Here is a 23,430-nt window from a genome sequence, read left to right as displayed (position 1 = left end):
ATTAACATGCTTGTACAGGGTTTTTGTGAACAGTGCCGCGGAGGCAGCGGTGATCTCAGGGTTTACAGGGATTAAAATTTTGCCAGGTTCTCACTTAATAGCAGGAAGTTAGCCTTAGAATAGTTCCCGAATATTCCATGTTTAGCTGGGGTCCAGGTTTTATTTTTACTTCAAAGGAGATCATTTTGTGGTCTGACCTTACCAGGGAAGGCATTACAGTAGGGGGTGTGCAGCACTCTCCCATATTGTTGAGGACCAGATCCAGTATGGTTGCACCCCTGTTGGTGTATTGACTATCTGGTGCAGGGAGTTTGTGTTTACAAAATCCAGGAATCTATGTGCATGTACGTTTGGTGTCATATGGGATTCCCAGTTAATAGTGGGGTAATAAATGTCACCCATGAATATGGTATTAAGTTGGATGGTTAGTGTTTCTAATAAGTTTAAATACATGGTATGGGTTTCCTGGGTCATACAGGGGGACCTATAGCTTGCAAGGAAGTGGTATTGGATTTTGCCTATGGTTATTTGAACATGGAGCAACTCAAGTGCATTGTCCTGTTTGACCAGCCTTGAAGTATATTTATTTTTGATGTAAACAGAGACACCTCCACCTTTGGTCCTTCCTGTGAAGTAGCTGGCTTAAATGTGTGGAAGGCATTATAACCTTGCACTGTTGGTGTGCTCTCTGCAGCTTTAAACCATGTCTCAGTGACTGCACAGATGTCGGCATTCTCTAAGGTAAAGAAAGCTTCTAGGTAGTGGGTTTTTTTGTTTAGACTCCTAGCTCTGAGCAGTAATACCTTTAGATTTTCTTGGTTTTGATTTGCTATGTCGGAAGTACTTTCACTTTGGCATTCCCTAAAAGAGGCACTATGGTGGAAGACAATGTTTTAGATAATATTCGAAAGCCTAGAGGGGAGAGGTGCAGACCAGCCCTGGCAAAGCAGCAGGGTCTGTTGACCATCTCCTTCCATGCTGAGAAATACTGCACTCCCTTAGAATGACACCAGAAACTAAGCCAATTATTAAACTCAATCATCTTTTGTTCATATCGTGTCATTATCCTTGGAAAAGGTAAAATGCTGCTTAATACTAGGCTCATACCAGCCTGAGACACATTCAGAGAGCTCCATGATGTCTCTCTTCAAATAGTCTAGGGAGGTACGTCTCAGCTCATTTACTCCCACATAGACTATGATTGAATCATATTGGTAACTGTAGTTCAATGACTTGAGTGCCTGCATAATGTGTGGATCCTAGACCCTGATAAGCAACTGACAGTGACTTTCTCCTTACTCAGCTCGTTGAGAGTGACATCAGTGTGCCTCACGATGGAGTCTCCAATGACTTGAATGCTGGATTGTATCTGATGTTATTTGTAGCCAGGCATTTTGGTGCAGGGATAAGTGTCCCCTGACTGCCTCCAAAGGAAGACAACCGGGCTTCCTTTCAGGAGCGCTAGTAGAGTTTAGCAGAGAAAGAATCTCTGAAACCTTGATTTTGCTGGCCACCTCTACCACGGGGGCGGCGTCTTCCATTGAAGTTCTCTCCACTGCCCCTGGGGGAATTACTTCCACATGTGTCCCGAAAAGGCCCTTGGGACTTTTTGAACCACATTTTTCCACTGCTTCTCTGATTTCTAGAGAATGGTTGTTGAGGACTGGATGTATGCCCACCACAGAAAATCTAATTCCATCTTTTTCATACCTGGATAAAGTTTCTCTAACCTTTGGACCAGACAGGGAAGATCTGTCAAAGGGTGCATTGATGAATGAAGACTTAAATAGCTCCGCAAAGTCAGATAGGCACATCCAGGCATGTCTCCTAATGGCAAGAACTGAACATGCTGCTGTAGTGGTCCCTTTGGCTGCATGAGCGATGAGCCTCATGGATGAACTGGACACAGACTCCAGGGTAGCCAACTGGGAAACCACTTTCTCTTGGACATTCTCAGAAATGGTTCCTGCGAGGGTAACAGACAACTCCTTGACCAGATCCCTCTGAAGTCTGGTGAAGTGTGCCAAGTAATTCAAAGACCTTGCAGCACAGGTCGATGAACCAGAGATCTTCTTCCCAGACCTATCCACTGCCTGAGACTGTTGGGCAGATGGATAGAGGAACTCTCCTCATCTAGTTCATTTTTTGCGGCTGCTGCCATAACTATGGCATCAACAGCTAACACCTTGGCCCAGAATTGTTTGTCTTTAGGGACATACAGAATTTTGTCAGGTCTCCTGGGGATAGGTTCTGTGGTATCAGGGGCCTTCCATGCCTGCCGAGAGATCAACTGAATGAGCTCATCAGTGGGCAGAGTCACCCAAGAGGTAGATGGTCGAGTGCCAAAAGCCTGCAGGTACACTGACTCCTCGGGAGAAGGATTTTGGGACTTCCAGTCATCCTTCTATTTTAATATTTCCAGGATGTCTCCAAAGGAGACATCAGAGGGTGACCTAAAGTCGGTGTTTTCAGTGATCAATTCCAGTGGGGAATCTAAGTGCTTCCTCTTGCATTTTTTCTTCTGAGGAACCTCCTCAGTGGATGATCTGGAGAACTATCAGAAGAGGGAATTCCTGTCTGGGAATCCTGTGGTTTTGGCATCCGCTGACCCGGTGGAGGCACTGGTTGAATATCTAGAAAGAAGGAAGGCAAGCGCATCTGATCCGAAGTGTAAGATGCTGACTGGCTAACTGCTGCAGTCAAGGCCCTCTCCATAGCATTGAAAGCTAGCCCATCCGAAAAAGGAAGGGATTCTGGAACGAAGAAAGACTGCCTCAGAACCGTGGTAACTCCCCGCTCCAAGGAGGCACCTCCAGAGGCTGAAGCCAGAGCTGAACTGATCCGTGCTGAGGCTATAAGATGCAGAGAAGGCTCAGAAACATAGGAGTCAACTCTAGCCCCTCGGAGCAGACAGGACAGATGTGGCAATTGGAGGTATCCTGTTCCAAATGAACTGAAGAACTCAGAGTGAGACATGGACATCTTTGGCTCCGATACAGTAGGCACAGGAAGACTCAGAGCTGAGGGCTCTAAAGCTTAGCTGAAGTTAGACGAAGAAGTATCAGAGGTGTAAAGGAACTTCAAATCTTAAGCCAGTGGGGGCTGGAGCCACAATCTCACCCAGAGTATCTTATTCACTAGTCTCTCCACATCATCTTCAATTAGGCTTTAGGTGGAATGGAGAGACAGAATGGAAGGTGATTTGGGCCTTTCCAGAAAGGGGGAAGGCAGCCAGTATGGAAAGGGGTCAAACAAGGGCTAGTATATAGTTTTAGACAGTGGCAACACGGAACACTCCCCTGATAGCTTACTCGGTGGGAAAAAGCTTAGCGCCGAGGAAAGAGTTTGCACCTATAATTGCAGTGCTGATGGGTGAAGCTGCTTCTCACCAGAAATCGCTGTGTCGAACACTTCATCTTATCCAGTAGGTTCGGTTCCGTAGAAGGCATAGGAACCAGTATCTTTTGTACTATGTCAGTTCTGAAGAAACTGTAGGAATCTAAGACTTTAGCTTTTTTGAAGATGGTGCCGAGGGAGAAGTTGATATCAACACACTCCTTTTCTTTCATTTCTCCTAAGACTTAGCGGAGGAAGAGAAAGAAGGAAATAACACATCCGATTTATTTTTAACTTTTTCAGAACCAGATATGGCCTCATTAAAAGCAGATGAGACCCTTCAAAATTAATTTATTTTTTCTTTCAACTAAAGCTTTGTGGTTGAAGGAATGGTATATAGGAGCAGGTCTCCTGAAGATGGAGGGGGCTTAGACAGTACAGACATAATAAGTGTGCATCCAAAAATGGTATCTTGTGCCCACATTTCTAGCACTTCTTGAACCCAGAAGGTAGATTTATCACAAAGTCCTGTGGAAAAATGCTGGGGCAAACACAAAACTAATAAACCACACAATTACCTCCAGCTGGTAACCCCATGGCACCAATGAAGGCAATCCCACAAAGTAAAATGCCAAAAACTTTTATACACAGAGCCATACAGCAAAGGATTTTTAAAATGCCAAAAACCTTTTATTCACAGAGCCAAGCAACAAAGGATTAGGATTTAGATTTATCAGCCATGTCTTGCTCCAAGAAAAAAAATGGCAAGCAGGCCACACACACAAACACACATGCACTGAAGAAGCAAAAGAATAGAAACTACAATAAAACTACCTTTTTACTTTTTTTTTTCTTTCTTTTTTTTTTTTTTTAAAGAAAAGCCAGGAGAGTTACACAAGGGAAAAAACTATCAACAATGACAGTTAAGAAAACGAACGTATTACGGAGAAAGGAGACAGAAAAGTACACAAAAGTGCAGAAGAGGTTCAAAACTGTATAAAATAAGGTAAGGGTGAAAGGGACTACTGAATAGTCGGAAAAACAAGAAAACAATAAACTTTTGCTTAGCTTGCTCGAGAGTAAAGGCAACCATGTCTGACATGAAAAGTGGCAAACAAGATCTGAGGTAACAGGGAAACGAGCACTGTGGGTAAGGAAGTTAGGCTCAAGAGTTTTTGGTTTCCGCGAGCTGTAGTAATGGCCGAGCCAGTTACAATACACAGAACAGAACCCATATGTTGAGGATAAAATGAAAACTGGCAACACCAAATTAAGGTGGCTTTGCAGAATGTGCTTGGAATTCAGAGACTCGCAATGCCAAAGTTATGGGTACGAGAAAAGCTTTTTTTTCCAAGAAAGAAACTTAAGGTTCACTTTTGCAGAGAGTTTAAAGGGCGATTGTATTAGACTCTGTAAAACTAAAGTAAGATCCCAAGATGGTATAGGGTCCTTAATAGGTGGCCTAAGTAAAAAGGTACCCTTAAGAAAAGCCTTACACACCCTAGATGATGCCAAAGGGAAGGCATCATCTCAGACATGAACATTTTAAATGGCAGCCAGTTGAACTTTAATAGCAGAGAAACTGGCCCCACTTTGGAAAAAAATGACAGAAATTCTAAAACAGCAGAAATCAGAGCAGAAATCTCTGCTGAACCCATAAGGAAAATCTCATCCATTTACTTTTATAAATATTTCTTGTAGAGGGTTTCTGAGATGAAAACAAAATTCTTTGAACTGGAGAGGAAAGCCTGGAATGTCTAAGCCATCACTGGAACTGGAGAAACCATGCAGTCAATTTGAGGCCTGGAATGTCTGGATGAGTGAGGCCTGACAGGTGTGAAAGGAGATCTGGACTGGGGTCCAGTGTCCATGGTAGACATGTTAGATGAGACCACAGGAAGGGAAAACAAATGTGCCAAGGCCATAAGGGGACAATGAAGATTACTTTGCTCTTCAACCTGAGAGCTTTCTGAAGAAATTTGGGAATTAAGGGTAGGGGAGGATAGACAGAAAGAAGACCAGAGGGCCAAATGTGGACTAGAGCATTTCTCGGTGACTTGTCACTGAGGAGGGATTAGGGCATAGAACATGCTGCACTTGTTGTTGAGGGGAGAGGTAAATAGGTTGTATGCATGGCTGACCCCACTGGTGGAAAATCATGTTTGCCACTAACTGACAGACCACTCATGAGGCATCAGAATAGTCCTGCTTTGCCTGTTTGCTAGCACATTTGATTTCTCCAGAATGTGCACTGCTATAAGAAAGTGGTTGGATGAGATCGCCCATTGCCAAACTCTCATTGCCTCTCGGCAAAGAGGGTAAGATCTGGTTCCCTCCTGTTTGTTGATGTACCAAACCACTGACATATTGTCCATCAGAATAGCAATTGTCCCCAGAAGGAGAGAGATGTGGAAGGCCTGTAACGCTAATAGAACTGCTCTCATCTTCAGGACATTTATATGCAATTTGGTCTCTACTGGGGTCCATGTGCCTTGAACAGTCTGTCCCAACTAATGACTCTCCCCACACAAACTGCAGGCATCCATTGTCAATGTGGTACTGGGTGGAGGAAGTATAAAAGGGCGACCCTGGCAAATCTCATAGGATTGGATCCACCATACTAACAAGTGCTTGCATACCTTGGACGTTTTATTGGAAAGTGTAAGGGTTGGTGTAGTAGAATGGACCACTGCATTGTAAAGTCCACTGAAGGATCCTCATGTGAAAATAAGCTGTTGGTATCAATGTGATTGCAGTAGCCATCAATCCCAAAGCTCCTAAAACCAGTTTGACTGGAGGACAATGATGAGACAGAACCTGACTGACATGTAACCTTAAAGTAAGAATTCTACTCTGTGGTAAGAGTGCTTGAAGATTCACTGTGTCTAGGTGAGCCCCTATAAACTCCAAGGCTTGAATATTTACAGTGATACCTAGAGAGAAGATAGTCTCTGGCTGTTATCAATAAATAGCTGGTTGATGTCGTGAGAAGCCAGTCATCTAAATAAGGAAACACCTTGAATCCATGCAGTCTTAGATGAGCTGCAACTACTCAAGTCATTTGGTGAACACCCTGGGGGCTGTAGTGAGACCAAATGGCAGGGCTTTAAACTGATAATGACTGGCTCCCAGATGGAAGCGAAGGAATCTTCACAATTGTCTGTTCATTTTATGTCATAGTACACATCCTTCAGATTTATACAGCACATCCAGTCACCTTTCTGGAGCAATGGTAGAATGGACTGAACCATGACCATCTGAAATTTGAAGTTCTTTATGAATTTGTTTAGATAACTGAGATCCAGAATGGGTCTCAGATCCCCTGTATTCTTTGGCATTAAAAATAATCTTGAGTAAAAACGAGATCCTCTCTGGTCTGGCTGGAACTCTTGGATGACTCCTTTGTTCATAGGTGTGTACTAGGCTAATGGCCCTGGAGCCTTTATAAGCCTAGCCCATAGGATTACCCTGGCATCATGCCACCTGACATTAGTTCCCAGCGCTTCTGTTGAGTAGAGCCACTGGAGTGGATTCCCAGGGTGAATTTTCTATTTCCCATCCACTCATCAAGATTTCTCCTGAAGACAGCCAGTGAGGTGCTCTGCTTGACATGTATGGGAAGTCTATTCCATAGCATGGGCAGTCTCTGGGTTATGAACCTGTCCCTCCAGCATGTTCTGTTGATTGTGGTAATGAGGCTGAGGTCTCTGGAGTGTGTGGTGCAGAGGGACTGCGATTTCTTTAGATGTACCATTTCTAACAGAGCTGGGTCAGACATGGCTCTGTAAGTCAAGCAGAGATCACCTCTAAATAGGCGATAGAGACAGAGAATAGTTGTGGAGTTTTTTGTCTGCTCATACAGGACAAGTGTTTAAGGCCTAGGATCCTCTTTGTGAGGTACTTTTGTGGCCTCTCCAGTTGTTGCAGGTGTCTGGTGAGGTACGTGCCAAATGGGGCATTGTACTCGATGACTGGCCTAATGAGGGAAGAGTAGAGGGAGACAATGACCTCTTTCTTCCTGGATGCATAACCCTTAGTAATGAGATGTGCCACATCGAAGGACTTTCTGACCACAGTGGCAATGTGGTGGTCAAAAGAGAGGTTGCTGTCAATCTGTGTTCCCAGATCTCTTATAACGCTGAACTGTCTCCAAAGAAGAACAGTCGGGCAACCTTTGTCGAGCAGCTTTTGAATTTTTGGAGCTGCTTGCTCCTACTGATTGGGTGGAACACCAGGGAGATTTTTTTCTTATCCTGTGTGGATTTTGTAAAAAGGGAATAAAATATCCTCTGGATATGATTCTTTGCATCCATGTATCTTTTGTGATGGCTGCATAGGCTTCTGAGTGCAAAGACAAGCATCCTTGAACTGTCTCCAAAGAAGAACAGTCGGGCAACCTTTCAGGAACTCTGGAAGCGTCACTCCAAGAAAAAATCTTGAGACCTTGATTTTGCAGACCCCCTCTGCCACATGGGTGGCGTTTTCCATTATTATATTTCCCCCTCTGCCTCAGTGGATTTTGTAAAAAGGGAATAAAATATCTTCTGGATATGATTATTTGCACCCATGTATCTTTTGTGATGGCTGTATAGGCTTCTGAGTGAAAGACAAGCATCCCCGAACTGTCTCCAAAGAAGAACAGTCGGGCAACATTTCAGGAACTCTGGAAGGGTCAGTATGAGGAAAAATCTCGAGACCCTTGATTTTGCGGACCCCCTTCTGTCACATGGGTGGCGTCTTCCATTATTATATTTCCCCCTCTGCCTCTGGGAGAAAATTCTCCTCATGAATCTTGAAAAGACCCTTGAGATTTCCAAAACCACATTTTCTTACCACCATGCTGATTCACTGAGAAGGATCTCGGCAGGGTAGAAAAATGTCTTCTGGTGGAGATCTGGGGGACCCTTCTCCTTCATCAAAATCAGTGTCCTCTGTCAATGATTCCTGATGGGAATCTAAATGCCTCTTTTTGCATTGTTTCTTCAGTGGAACCTCTTCAGTGGGATAGTCTGGAAAGGTGTTGAAAGGGAAAGCCCCTTAACCACCTGGAAGCTTTTACGGGTTTGGCTGTCTCTGTGGCATAAGACAATGAGACTTAGCAGTCAGATCCAGAGGAGGAATGGGAAAAGAACCTGAAGAGGTGATAGTCAAAGGATCCCCTGGATGGGAGAAAACCCTTTTCACTACCGCCAAGGCAAAAGGTCCAGGAAAAGGGGATATCAGCCTCCCTAGAGCCGAAATTCTCAGATCAGGCAACTCGCCAATCCACCCCTGAGGAGGGAATCAGACCCGAGCTGTTCAACATCGATGCACTGAGAGGAAGTGATAGCTCTGAAATCCTCAGAGTTGAAATCTTTCCCCCTGGAGCAGATGCAGATGCATCAGCTCTGAGACTGGTTCTGCTCCAAAACACTCATAGCCAAACGGATCAGGGAAGGAGTTGGAGTTGAGGAAGAAAACATTCTCAGATCTGACACTTCGACTCTCGGAATTTTCGGATCCAACAGCTCCAAAACTACAGGTTGGATCTAAAGGTAAAGAGAGGAAGGGAGTAAGGAAAAAAAAAATTTGGTAATAAAAACACCAAAAAATATATCACTCACAATAGACTAATAGCTCCCAGAGTTTGCGTGTGTGAAATCCCGACTGATTGCTAGAGCAGCAAACAAGATCTGAGGAAAAGCAGTGATCAGGATCATTATGGGTAAAGGGAGGAGCTCGACAGTCAAATCCTAGACTGCAAAGGAAAAGTGGCCGAGCACGATCCAAGGATCGGATTCAAACCCATCTGTTGAGGAACAAATGAAAATGATAACGTCAGATCACCTTGGATATTGCCCTTACTAATAGAAGAGCATCTTGCACCATCCCTTGCATATATTCATCACTTGTTAGGCCTGACCATAAAACAGTCTCCTTCAAAATAAAACTCAAACCAGAGATCTCTTCCACACAAGGTACATATACAAATTTCTTTAAGACAAAACTAACTACTCCTAAGTGATACATTGGCAAGCTTCAAATCCCCATAAAACCCAGTTAACTCTACAGAATGTGCAGAAATATATATCACCACACCATACCAGCATATAAACAGCTGTACTCCATAGAAATAAGTGCAGGGACAACCCCAGAAACAAACCCACATGATGGAACAGTAATACCAACAAGCTTTATAATAAAAGGAAAATAATTTTGACCAAAAGTAAGAACAGTAAATCCCAGAATGTCAGCGCCCTTGTCATTGAAATAATCAAACAACTTGGAAGCTTAATAAAATCCACCAAAGCCAAGTCTGAGGCTAAAATAGCTACTCAAGCCAAAAACAATCACAAGGCATTTTTAAGTTATGTTTGTGATCTCCAAAGCACAACACAGCAATGCACTGAGCTGATTGTGAAAGATATTATCTATCCCTGGATGCATTTTAAATATCATGAAGCACAATTTAGTCACATCCCTATTAACACTGTTCAATCTCTGCCTCCATACAGGTTTTGTACCAAGTGAATAAAGAGTAGCTACAGTCATCCCAAGCATAAGGGAGGATCTTCCACAGACCCAGTTAATTGCAGACCCATAAGTCTGAACAGCCTCACATGCAAAGCCATGGAAAGACTTATCATGGAATCAATCAATCAGGACATAGGGAACCTCTAAATACTGGATTCGTCTCAGTTGGGATTCGTCAAGGGAAGGTCATGTTTACTCAACCAGGTAGATATTTTTCAAAAAGGTCACCAAAGCAATGGATGAAGTCAAAATGGTATACACCACATACCTCAACCTGGCCAAAGCTTTTGACACAATCTCTCACTCAGGCATAGTAGAAAAGCTAATTAAATTGGTAATAAGCCCCCAAGTCACCCACTGGATTGGCAACTGAACTGTTTTACAGATAGGACTCAGACAATCAAAATATGGGAAGTTACCTCCACAAATAGACCAGTCATCAGAGGAGTCTCCCAGTGTTCTGTTCTGAGACCTCTTCTCTTTGGCATCTACTTTTCTGAAGTAAAAGACAATACCAAAGGCTCTGGTTAACTATGTTTGCAGATGACTGCAAGCTAAGAGCAGTCACTGAATCCCCAAATGACTTAGTCATCCTGCAGGAAGGTTTGTCTCAAATAAATAACTCCTGTCAAAATTATGGTCTGAAAAAATGCCAAAAATTATTGCATTACTGTATGCTTTGGGAAGTCATCTACCCCAAGGAGCTGCCACATTGACAATACTCCCCCCAAGGGCTGACTTGGTTGTACGGGATTTGGAAACCTATGTGGACAGTGACCTAACGTTTGACCAACATGTGTTTATTGCTGTAAGAAAATCCTTCTGTATTGCACAGCTTATAAACAAAGGGACTATGTCTAGATCTAGGGATGTCATTGCCCCCTCCTTACTCAGCCTTCATTAGGCCAATTATTGAATATAATGCCCCCTTTGGCATGTGTCTGTCCAGACACATGCAACAACTGTAACATCCAGAGATACCTTCCTAAAAGGATACAAGGCCTACACAATATGCACCACATGGACGAACTTAAAGTCCAGTCACCATACTTGGCATACTACAGACAGCTAAGAGGTGACCTATGTCTTGCATACAATGCATCCTCCGACCCATTACTGATGGATTTACTGTACATCAGCAAGTCAAGTGGCTTCAGAAATAATTGGTTTAGGAACTAAACCTCTTCTGCAGCATCAACAAAATGGTTTGGAGGGACAGGTATATTTCGCAGAGGATACCGCTGCTGGGGAGCAGACTCCCCATCCACATAAAAAATGCTCATCCCTGTCAATTTTCAAGCACAACTTAGATCTATGGATGGGAAACAGAAAATCTACCCCAGAAATGCCCCCTGTACTACTAATGGACAGAGGCAGCTCCTACATACTTTATCGCATGCACGAGTCCCCTCAAATTATCTATGATATGATCCCAGTCACTCTTTATGGGTAATAATTGTTAACCATGGGATGGGTATGGCAGATCTATAACTACATGGGATACGTTATTTTGAGCAGAAAAGGGAAAATCAGCAAGGCTTAAAATGGCCCTCAAGGGCAGTTAGCCTAGTACCTACCTATGAGCCGCTTTGATAGGGTGCATGTATTACCAAGTTTGAAAGCAATTCATTCAGCTTCAGCAAAGAACTGAACTACACTGGATTCAGCAGCAGACAGCCTACACTTCTGAAACAGCATTTTAGTTAATGAATAACCAGTCTGATATTCACAGCCTAAAATTCTAGAAAACAGTCTTAAGTCATTAAGCCAAATGACAGCAAAGATAGTGCTGTACAGCATAATGTAATGCAGCAAATCCTGACGCAAAAATTAAGAGGATATGTTTAAGCACATAAGCACATAGCACAAAACTTCTCAACTTAAAAGACCATGACCATATCTCATGTATCTTATGAATAGAGGAAAAAGCTGACATATTTCCCTCAGAAAGCAAATTGGCACACTGCAGCAGAAATTACGTGATCCCTTGAATTATTCAAGTTTCAGTACATTATCATTTGTGCAAATTTACATTAATAAATACAGCTTCATACACAGAGAGGAAATGTTATTCACTGAGGAGTGTATAATCTTCCAAAGGAATAGCAGGAACTTTATAAGCAGTGATTTCTATAAACAGAATAATACATCAGCATGATCTGCTTTTAATTTCACAGAACAAAACAGTTCAATTTAGAATCTGCTCTGAACAAAAACATCAACAAAAAATTTGGTGTTGAAAATACCCTCATATGATTACAGAGTAAACAGAAATAAAAAGGAAACCAGTCCTAGCACCCCAGTTTATGTTCATATACATCTGATGCTGCTACACAGAGACAATATTATTCAGTGGTGCTGCGGTAGCGTTGTCGGGTTCGATTCTCAGCTAGAGCGTCTTCTGTGTGGAGGCATGCATGAATGGGCGTGCCTTCATTGAAGGTTGTGCGTCAGGGCTGGTAACTCGGCAGGTAAAAATCCACTACCAAACATTAGCAGACCGGAGGTTCCGCTGTGGCGATCCCTAACCGGGATTAGCCGAAAGACACAACAACAACAACAACTCACTAGCAGCACACCATTTAGATTAGCGTTCAGGATGTTGCTATCACTTCCAAGCATGCAAACATCAGTTACTACTTGTTCCTTAGAATTCTGCCTAGCCCTACTACTAAGGGTTGACCATTATTTATTAAAAAAGTCTCATAGCACAAGTAATTTCATTTATCAGCCTAAATCAGTTGTCTTACATGCAAGCAATAATGACTGACAGGGTGTGCGATAACGTGCAATTAACAACCACCCAGGGGTGTTATGAGGCCTGGTGCCACAGGCAGAGGGCCTTTAAACCCCTGGAAGGGCATTAACTACATACTAACACACACCCTGGGGGACATCATTACACTTGGAGAATGGGCTCTCTGTAAAATTGTTTTACTTACTTATTTTTTTAAGTACTATATTACTTTTTTAAATATATTTTGATGTAAAATAGTTACTTCACCTACTGTTTCAAACTTACTGTAGTCTATGTTAATGGTGTTGGAAGAAGCATTTTACATCCGAAATGTAACACTTAAAAATATGCAGGCATTTACTTGTTTTTGGTCCCTTACTCCTAAAACATTTGGTTTGTTGCTAGTCATTTAAGATTGAAGTTACTAAATAATGGTATACATTGGAGTTTCGTACTATTGTTTTTTCAGAAAATTTATACTAACACAAATCCTTTTAATTAAGCAGGTCTGTAATTTTATAAGAGCAGTAATTAAGATCAGTTCCTATTTTTGAGCCTTTGTTCCCTCTTTATTTTAGGCTTTATCCAAATTTCTTCAGTTGAAAGGTCCAGAGGTATGCACACCTCTTTACTGTCACACTCAGTCTCTCACACACACTTCTATTTCAGAAAATGTATGCTAACACAAATCCTAATAATCAAGTAAAATGTGTTCCTATTTTGAGCATTTGTCTTCAGTTTTTTTAGGTTTATCCAGATATTTTGAGCTAACAGTGAACACAGCATACCTTTCAACTGTCCAGATTTTTGGCTTATATATTTGGTCCCATCCTCATAAAATTTGTAGTTTTCTGGCAAACCACTGGGGACTGAAGTTATTAAATAAAGACAAACTTTTGAGTTTCAGACTTTATATCCTTCAGATTATACATGCTAATGGAAACCCTGTTGTTCTAGCAACTTTCTAAGTTTATAAGAGCAATATTTAATCTGTCCTTATTTTTGGTCATTTGTCCCTCGTTATTTGTGGCTCTGCCCAGATACCTCTTAACTGAAAACTAGTAAAATAAAAATAAAAAACGCCACCAAACCTGTACAGACCGGTAACACTTGACAAACTTTATTAACAGATAAAGACTAAGCACTTTCACCCTGTAGCTCCCAGGGCTTCATCAGAGTAACTGTTAAAATTCAAATGTTTAGTAAGTTTACTTAAGCTTACTTTTGAATTTCAACAGTTACTCTGATGAAGCACTGGGAGCTATAGGGTGAAAGCACTTAGTCTTTTTCTGTTAATAAAGTTTGCCAAGTGTTATCGTTGTACAGGTTTGGTGGCGTTTTTTATTTTTATTTTACTAGTTTTGAGTATCCACTCTTTTGGGTGTTTTTTTTCCAGTTATTTTTTCATAGTTTTTTTCTCCCCACACCTAATACAGCTGGTCTTTGTGTATTTTCCACCATGGAAGGATTACTTAAGAAGGTGGAAGAATTGTTACATTTAATTAAACAGCAAAACATTGTTGCTGCTGGTAATTCGGACAATTCCATTATATCTGACACTCAAATGGAATTGCTCACATTGCATACTACGCCTGGATGCTCGGGGACATCAAACAGTGGATCTGAGGTGACTAACCGGTCCCACAATGGATGTAATATTAATGCAAGAGATGCTGATGTCCCTTCCTTTTCGCTTGCTTTATTAACACCACAAATGGAATTGTCTAACTGCCCTGAACAGGGGGAAGGACATGGTACTGTCCGCAATCAGTTGGGGAACTTTGAGAAGGTACTTACCAGGTTTAAGGCACTTCAAGCTGACAATTTATTTTTAAAACATTCATTAGAGCTGAAGCAGGTTCCCAAGGGTTTGAGACTTTGGAAGTTCCGCAACGGAACTGAACCAGGCTCTGTTGTGCATGGTAAACTGTTGGAATTTTTCGATTGCACTGGACTGGAATTGATACGTATTATCATTACAGAAAATGAGTGCAAATTGTTGAGCTTAGGAAAGCAATTGACTGATATGAACAATAACATTATGAAAGACTTGTTATTTGAGGCAAACAAACAACTGTACATATCTATTCTTATTGATTCTGTTAAATTAGTGAAACAGAACATTGCTAGAAAACTAAAAAAGTTACAAAGGGATAGACAGGAATATGCTAATAAAACAGTATACCCTTTACCTACCCATAGAAACAAAGGTTTCAATAACAACAGTAACAATGTTGGTAACTATAATGACAATGGTGAGCAATGTTTTGATGACACAGGTCATAACGATAAGAATGTTAATAACAGCAAAAGCAATTTTTTAGCATCACCAGAACTACCAAGAAGGTCGCAAAGGTTAATCAACAAAAAACAGGGGAATCACAGGAACGGAGAGGGGGCAATGGAGAAATGGCTCCCATCAAGTGAACCGATAAGCTGTGATGGTTCATTTTTTGATTATTTTTCATCAAGCCAAGACTCTGAACTCACTGAACTTAATGATGAGTTAAGATGTAATGTCAATACTAAAGATGGTTTTTCTGTTTACAATTTTTCTCAGATTTGTATAAATGACAACCATATGTCTGTTCTTATAAAGGTTTCTCTTTTGTACCTAGTTTTTCTTTGGATACTGCCAAGGTTCTTACTAATTTAAAGCTTTTTACTAGGCAGCTGAATTTAAGAATGTTTTTTCATGATAAAGATGAACTTTTTAATGACAAGAAAATACTGAAAAGAAAAAGCACTTTTTCTCACCACCAGTGAATAATTCTGTTGCACTGTGAGATACTACATGTGAGAAAGGGATACGGGACATTTTTTACAATGTTACGAAGCGCAGTGACAACTTAACATGTAACAAAAAGGACGCGTTCAAGCAATTATGTAATGATCACCATGTTAGAGCTATGAAACCTGACAAGGGCGGGTGGTTGTTCTGATGGACCACAACGACAATGTATTTGAAATATATGAGTTATTGAATGATAGTTCTAATTATGAAAGAGTTTCAAAAAATGAATTGTGTAGAACATATGCTAAAACTGATTGGATGCTATATGATTTTTTAATTCAAGGGTACTGGATTCAGTTGAATACAAGTATTTGGTTGTTGAGTCCCCTGTGACACCCTACATCTTGGGGATTCCGAAAATCCACGAGGATTTACAAGACCCACCATTTAGACCTACTGTGGCGGCAACAGGTTCTAAAACAGAACCTATGGCTGCATACATTGATTTTTGGCGCAAACCATTACTAAGCAAGTATGTTCATATACTAAAAGACTAATGGCATTGCCTACAGATTTTGAGGGATATTGCAATTCCAGATGATTTTTTTTATTTGTCACTGTTGACGTAATGAACTTATTTACAGTTATCCCACACAATGAAGGTTTGAAATTATTTCAGGAAACCTTAATGGTGGAGAACGACTTAGACAATGTCAAAAGACAATTATTAGTGAAATGAATGGACTTGGTCTTGAATAACAATTTTGTAGGTTTTGAGGGAGAACTTTTTCACCAAATATCAGGGGTAGCCATGGGGGCTAAATGTGCACCCTGTTATACGCCAATTTGGTACTAGCCCAATGGGAAAGCGAATGTGTGTTTCCATCAAGTTATTATAGTAAAATTATAACATGGCTAAGATTTTTGGATGATATATTGATTTTTTTTGGAAAGATACCCAGGAAGAACTAGCATCTTTTATCACTTATCTCAACTCTAGTACTTCATTTTTAAGGTTTACTTACAAGGTAGCTGTAGAGAGTATAGATTACCTTGATATAAGACTGGTATGGGACAGGACCAACAAGAAATTACAATCAATGATTTTTAGGTAAGAAACATACTGTAATTCCTTTCTCCACTACAACAGTTGCCATCCTATGCACCAAAAGAAAAGCATAGTGAAAGGACAAATGGTACGAATTTCAAGATTAACGAGCAACGACATTGATTTTCAGAATGAGATATACACATTAATTGGCATGTTTAGAGACAGAGGATACCCATTTAAAATGCTGATTAAAATTAGGAATTATGTTATGCAGAACAGGAACAACAGATTTATTCCAATATTAAACACAGAAACAGGTGTCAATATTAACAACAATAACAACAAAAATGTTTTGTCAATTGATGGTATGTTAGTTCTCCCATACAATAAGGATGCTTTGACAATCACATCCATAGTTCATAATACTTGAAAGACAATTTCTGATCAAGATACTATGAACATCTTAGGATTGTTTCCTAGAATTACCTACAGTAGTGGTCCTAACATCAAAAAAAAACTTATTGGAGAAGCAACAAACAAAAACAAGAAGTTTAGTCTCCAAAATGTCAAAGTGTAATGCTTGCAAGGCCTGTAAATTTATTAACACAGGTCCATATGTTGCAATTGATGGTTATCCTACCCTTCCATGTCCTGGTAAATGCAACCCAATGCAATACCAGGATCGTGATCTATCTAGCTACCTGTATGTCCTGTCCTGTTTTCAATGTGGGTAAAACCACTAGGAAACTTAAGGAAAGGATATTAGAACATAGTAGAGACATCAAGAGAGAGAAAAAAAGAGAATGCATTATATATGCACTCTAAGAATTGTAATAATTTTTAAAAAATGTATGTTCTTTGTCATCGACAGAGTGTTTGATTATGGTAGGGATGGAGACTTGAACCTACATCTTGAGAAACTAGAGTTTGAGTGGCAACTAAGAACTAATGCCACTGTTTATCCTGGCATAAATGACAATATCTATTTAGCTCTGGTGTTAAAATTAAGGGCATTAGAGATCTGAAAATATTTAAGGTCTGTTAATTCTGGTTCCTTGGTTCCCTAAATACAATAAATATATAAAGGACAATGTAGATATTATGTAGTGTAACCAGTGTGTATTTTATATTTAACATTTTTTTCATAAGCATTTTTAACTAAGTTATACAATACATTTGCTTTATTAGCACAAGCATTTTAAAACAATTTGCTATAAGTGAATTAATATACATATATATGTGTAGCTAAAGGTGATATCTATTAAACACAGCACTTCATTTTGATGTACTGTCTTTTTAAAAAAGTATTCATTCACTTCTCTATTGCATTGATCATGTGATTGTGATAAGAAGTTTACTTAAACTTGCATTTGAATTTTAACAGTTACTCTGATAAAGCCCTGGGAGCTACAGGGTGAAAGCGCTTAGTCTTCTTCTGTTAATAAAGTTTGTCAAGTGTTATTGTTCTGTACAGGTTTGGTGGCGTTTTTTTATTTTTATTTTACTAGTTTTGAGTTTCCGCTCTTTTGGGTGTTTTTTTCTGTTATTTTTTCATACCTCTTAACTGATGCGGTTAATGCCAAGGATTGCGCTCACTCTTCATACATTCACTCACACACAGACAGAAACAAACACATACACACACACCTTTTGGTTTATGTTACACTCACTAAACAGCAAAAGTGCTGCTTAGCAAGTGTAAGATAACAGCTCGATCAATCTCTCACTCATACAGTCATACACTCTCACACACAGACAAACATATATGCACTTTTTTATTTTAATTTTATTTATTATCTTACACTCACTAAATAGCAAAAGCGCTAGTTAGTGAGTGTAAAATAACAGTGGCTGTTACGTTTTCTCAGACTGAGCTCCACAGTAGCTTGATATGCTGCAGTGAAGCGGCGGACTCATTTTTCAGTGGGCATTCCTTCTACATTAATACCCTGCTGGAGAACATTCGTTCTCCAATCAGGATACAATCTACGGATTGCCCATTCTCTAAGTCCCATTAAACAATCTACCTATAAAATTAGTGCATGGCCTGCACAGTTCTGCTAAGCAGAACCTGCACAGCAGATTTTGTTCATTACTATACTTTTTAACATTTTAATTTAGTCACTACATTGTTAATTTTCACCATTATTTTTCTGCTTTAGTTTCACGTCCATCTAGGCTGCATTCTTTTGCCTTACAATTTCTTAGTTTTGAAAGCATATTCTTAAAAATGTTCATGTTTTTTTCTTCTAGAAGTTTACCACACTCTGGCCTTAGTGGTTCACTTTTAATTATATACACAGGATCACAAGACTAAACACTATCTTTTGCATCATAAAAGAACTAAAAATCACAGAATGCACAGCAGTGTATATATAAATGTAATACTATTTTAAATGAAGTGTTTAATGTCCATTTTTCTGTAGTTTTGCCAGCAGAAGAATTTGTTATACAAGATGTGAATATTAAAGTTTTATCCCTCTTAACAAACTCAGGCTTTGGCATGAACCATAATTTACCTTGTAAGTGATATTCTGACAGTTTTCATCCACTGATGCATTTAGGACAGGATATTGTAAAAGGCCCAGTGATGTTGCCTGTTAAAAGAAATAAATAAAATTACAACCAATGCATTCATGTCAGAGAAAAGGAATACAAAGCAAACTTTATTAAGATGTACATTACAGTCCAGAAATGGCAGCAACTAATATCTGCAACACAGTCACACATATATATATTTACAATCAGCCTTCCTACAACTGTGTCACAAACTGCATTTTACCCCTTTCAATCATCAAGACCCCTGCTTCTTGTTTCTAGCAATCAGACTCCCTGGGTACCTTAGGTTCAATGGTACATACTATGCAGTCATTCTGTTTGAGAATTAGGAACCTACTTAAAGTTGTACCAACATTTAGAATTCCACCAAAGTGCCAACGTCTGGGAAGAAAGCACTGGTAGCTGTAATACCTAAAGAGGATAAAAATCTATCAGATCCAGCTTCATACAAGCCCATTTCAATACTAAGCCATGATTATAAGGTGTTCATGTCTATAATGGCTACACGAATGGTAAAAGTAATGACAAAACTGATAGATATGGATCAGTGTGGTTTTGTGGAGGGGAGGCAAACAGAACATTGATGATCCAGAGGGAAGCAGACTGTAAGAAAATACCATTGTTGTTGGTGGGTCTTAATGCAGATAAAGCGTTTGACAGGGTAAGCTTGGACTTTATGAGCAAGGCAATGGAAGCATGTGCATTTCCTGAAAAAAATTATAAGGCTGATTAGGAGGATATATGAGGAATCGGAGGCGAAAATTAAAGTGGGTGGAGTCCTCCCTGATAATTGCTGCTTGAGTAGAGGAACCAAGCAGGGATGTCCTCTTTCCCCTTTAATTGCATTATATTTAGAACCAAAATAAGGGACTCAGAAATTCAAGGATATAATTGGTATAGTATTCAGACGTCATACTTGGGAAAAAGACAAAACCAACTAATAAACCAAAAAGCAAGCTACGTAATCCTCCTTTATGCTGTCACTCCTGAAATAGAATGAAAACGATACCAGGCAGCAGACTGGAACAAAGTAAAATACAAAGTTAATCCAAGAGAGTTTATTTCTTAAGCGCTTTTCGTCTGCTACTGAAAGGCAGACTTCTTCAGAGTAAACTCATCAAGTTACACAGCTAATTTATATTAAAACCATGATTAGTTAATCATTATTAACGCACATTCATTACATATTTAAAGCAACAGTAACTGAAATACATTAAATGTTAAAAATCATGACAAAACTACATAAATAACATTAAAACATCTTGCTCTAAACATCATGTTTACTAACTAAGTCATATCAAAAAAACATATATATAGAATAAAATATGTCAAAGTATGTATATTTCAAAAAATTAATAGAAACATTTTTGAAAAATATATATATATAATTATATATATATATAAAAATAACAGTCCTTCTGAAGTCACAAAACTAAACCTCACATAACAGTAATGTTGAAAGTGGTCACAATTATGTATTCCATTAATTTAATTTATATTCAAAATTGTTATGGTAACTTGTTAATCTATAACATTGTCTTATATTCTAAACATACCTTAGTAAATTAATTAGGGATGTTATAATATTGTAACATATCTATCTGTTTAAACTAAGCAGACTAAGTATACACCCTATAGAACATGTTTCATTTAGCCCTGGAGGGTGATATGTTTCTAACCTGATTTGCCATCCCAATTCCAACGCTAATAATTTTAGTGGGGTTGGACCACCTCTACTGTCTTGTTGCACTTGATCAATACCAATAAATTTAAATTGGTGATTTGGGTTCTCCAATACATGTTTTGCTAGTGCGTTTGTTGACTTTTGCTTCCTGATAGCATACTGATGTTCGTAGATTCTGTCTTTGAATTCGTTGGTTTCCCTACATACAATGATGTACAATTTTGGCATATAGCTAAATATACTATCTGTTTAGAATTACATGTGAATCTATGTTTAAGTTTGAATTCACCTTTGTTCGTTTTGAATCTGTTTGATTCTATAATAAACCTACAATAATTACAATTGTGGCATCTAAACATTCCTGGGGTCCTCACCAACGTAGATTTCATTTCGAACCAAGATTTAAGGTTCCTACCTCTTCTGTATGTCACTGAAGGGTTGGGTCCTAGTTTGTTCGATATGGTCGAGTCTACCCCAAATAGTTGCCAATTGTTCTTGATAATTTCCCACAAAGTGGTACTGTCTACTGAAAATGTAGTAATAAATCTAGGAATTTCTGACCCGACTACTCTCCCAGGACTCGCTGAACTTACCACTGTTACCATACTGTCTGTCGCTCTCATCTGTAGAAGTGGCACATAAAAATTGTTGTTCCTCTTGGTGGTGATCTCATCTATAAGTTCATTAAGTAGACTACAGGGATAACCCCTACTAAGAAACATAGTTTTAAGTGTGTTACATTCTTCTATGAAATCTACTTCTCTACTATTAATTCTCGCTGCTCTAACCAGCTGTCCTTTCACTACTGCACGTTTTTGTTTGTAAGGATGGCAGCTTGTGAAATGAAGTAGAGTGTTGGAATAAAGTGGTTTCCTATATATTCTTGAACTAAAACAAGCCATATTCATGTCTTTAGTTAGAAGAATGTCTAAGTATGCCACCTCAATACTACTGAACGAAGAAGTGAAAGTAAGGAAATCAGTGGAATTGTTCAAAAGTTCAATGAATGAAATAGCTTGTTGTTCATTCCCATTGAAAAGAATGAAGATATCATCCAAATACCGGGTGTAGTAGACCAACTGGTCAGAAAGTGTAGGATTGTTCAAGATATAAAGATGTTCCCATTGTGCCATGACAAGATTGGCCACGCTAGCTCCATATGGGGAACCCATTCCTACTCCTACCTTCTGCAAATAAAAGTTGTCGCCGAACATGAAGTAATTCCTAGGTAGTGTGAGGTATTTGGATGATATCTTCATTCTTTTCAATGGGAATGAACAACAAGCTATTTCATTCATTGAACTTTTGAACAATTCCACTGATTTCCTTACTTTCACTTCTTCGTTCAGTAGTATTGAGGTGGCATACTTAGACATTCTTCTAACTAAAGACATGAATATGGCTTGTTTTAGTTCAAGAATATATAGGAAACCACTTTATTCCAACACTCTACTTCATTTCACAAGCTGCCATCCTTACAAACAAAAACGTGCAGTAGTGAAAGGACAGCTGGTTAGAGCAGCGAGAATTAATAGTAGAGAAGTAGATTTCATAGAAGAATGTAACACACTTAAAACTATGTTTCTTAGTAGGGGTTATCTCTGTAGTCTACTTAATGAACTTATAGATGAGATCACCACCAAGAGGAACAACAATTTTTATGTGCCACTTCTACAGATGAGAGCGACAGACAGTATGGTAACAGTGGTAAGTTCAGCGAGTCCTGGGAGAGTAGTCGGGTCAGAAATTCCTAGATTTATTACTACATTTTCAGTAGACAGTACCACTTTGTGGGAAATTATCAAGAACAATTGGCAACTATTTGGGGTAGACTCGACCATATCGAACAAACTAGGACCCAACCCTTCAGTGACATACAGAAGAGGTAGGAACCTTAAATCTTGGTTCGAAATGAAATCTACGTTGGTGAGGACCCCAGGAATGTTTAGATGCCACAATTGTAATTATTGTAGGTTTATTATAGAATCAAACAGATTCAAAACGAACAAAGGTGAATTCAAACTTAAACATAGATTCACATGTAATTCTAAACAGATAGTATATTTAGCTATATGCCAAAATTGTACATCATTGTATGTAGGGAAAACCGAACGTAAATTCAAAGACAGAATCTACGAACATCAGTATGCTATCAGGAAGCAAAAGTCAACAAACGCACTAGCAAAACATGTATTGGAGAACCCAAATCACCAATTTAAATTTATTGGTATTGATCAAGTGCAACAAGACAGTAGAGGTGGTCCAACCCCACTAAAATTATTAGCGTTGGAATTGGGATGGCAAATCAGGTTAGAAACATATCACCCTCCAGGGCTAAATGAAACATGTTCTATAGGGTGTATACTTAGTCTACTTAGTTTAAACAGATAGATATGTTACAATATTATAACATCCCTAATTAATTTACTAAGGTATGTTTAGAATATAAGACAATGTTATAGATTAACAAGTTACCATAACAATTTTGAATATAAATTAAATTAATGGAATACATAATTGTGACCACTTTCAACATTACTGTTATGTGAGGTTTAGTTTTGTGACTTCAGAAGGACTGTTATTTTTATATATATATATAATTATATATATATATTTTTCAAAAATGTTTCTATTAATTTTTTGAAATATACATACTTTGACATATTTTACTCTATATATATGTTTTTTTGATATGACTTAGTTAGTAAACATGATGTTTAGAGCAAGATGTTTTAATGTTATTTATGTAGTTTTGTCATGATTTTTAACATTTAATGTATTTCAGTTACTGTTGCTTTAAATATGTAATGAATGTG

At 39.0% G+C, this 23,430-nt stretch overlaps 1 protein-coding gene across 2 annotated transcripts in view; it reads right to left on the bottom strand.

Annotated features, from left to right (window-relative positions):
* The window catches only part of DBT (dihydrolipoamide branched chain transacylase E2), an 854,289-nt gene that overhangs the window by 124,303 nt on the left and 706,556 nt on the right, over positions 1-23,430 (bottom strand). For both annotated transcript variants that reach the window (XM_044085776.1, XM_044085775.1), the window contains exon 8: positions 18,891-18,968. In XM_044085776.1, the coding sequence (XP_043941711.1) occupies positions 18,891-18,968 (78 nt within the window). The remainder of the gene's footprint in view (positions 1-18,890; positions 18,969-23,430) is intronic.

This window comes from Protopterus annectens, chromosome 10.part0 (assembly GCF_019279795.1).
Source record: "Protopterus annectens isolate FY-2018-M chromosome 10.part0, PAN1.0, whole genome shotgun sequence".
In the NCBI taxonomy this organism is placed as follows: domain Eukaryota; kingdom Metazoa; phylum Chordata; order Ceratodontiformes; family Protopteridae; genus Protopterus; species Protopterus annectens.
The sequence above is the reverse complement of the archived record's forward strand: the minus strand, read 5'-3'. Positions and strand labels throughout refer to the sequence as shown.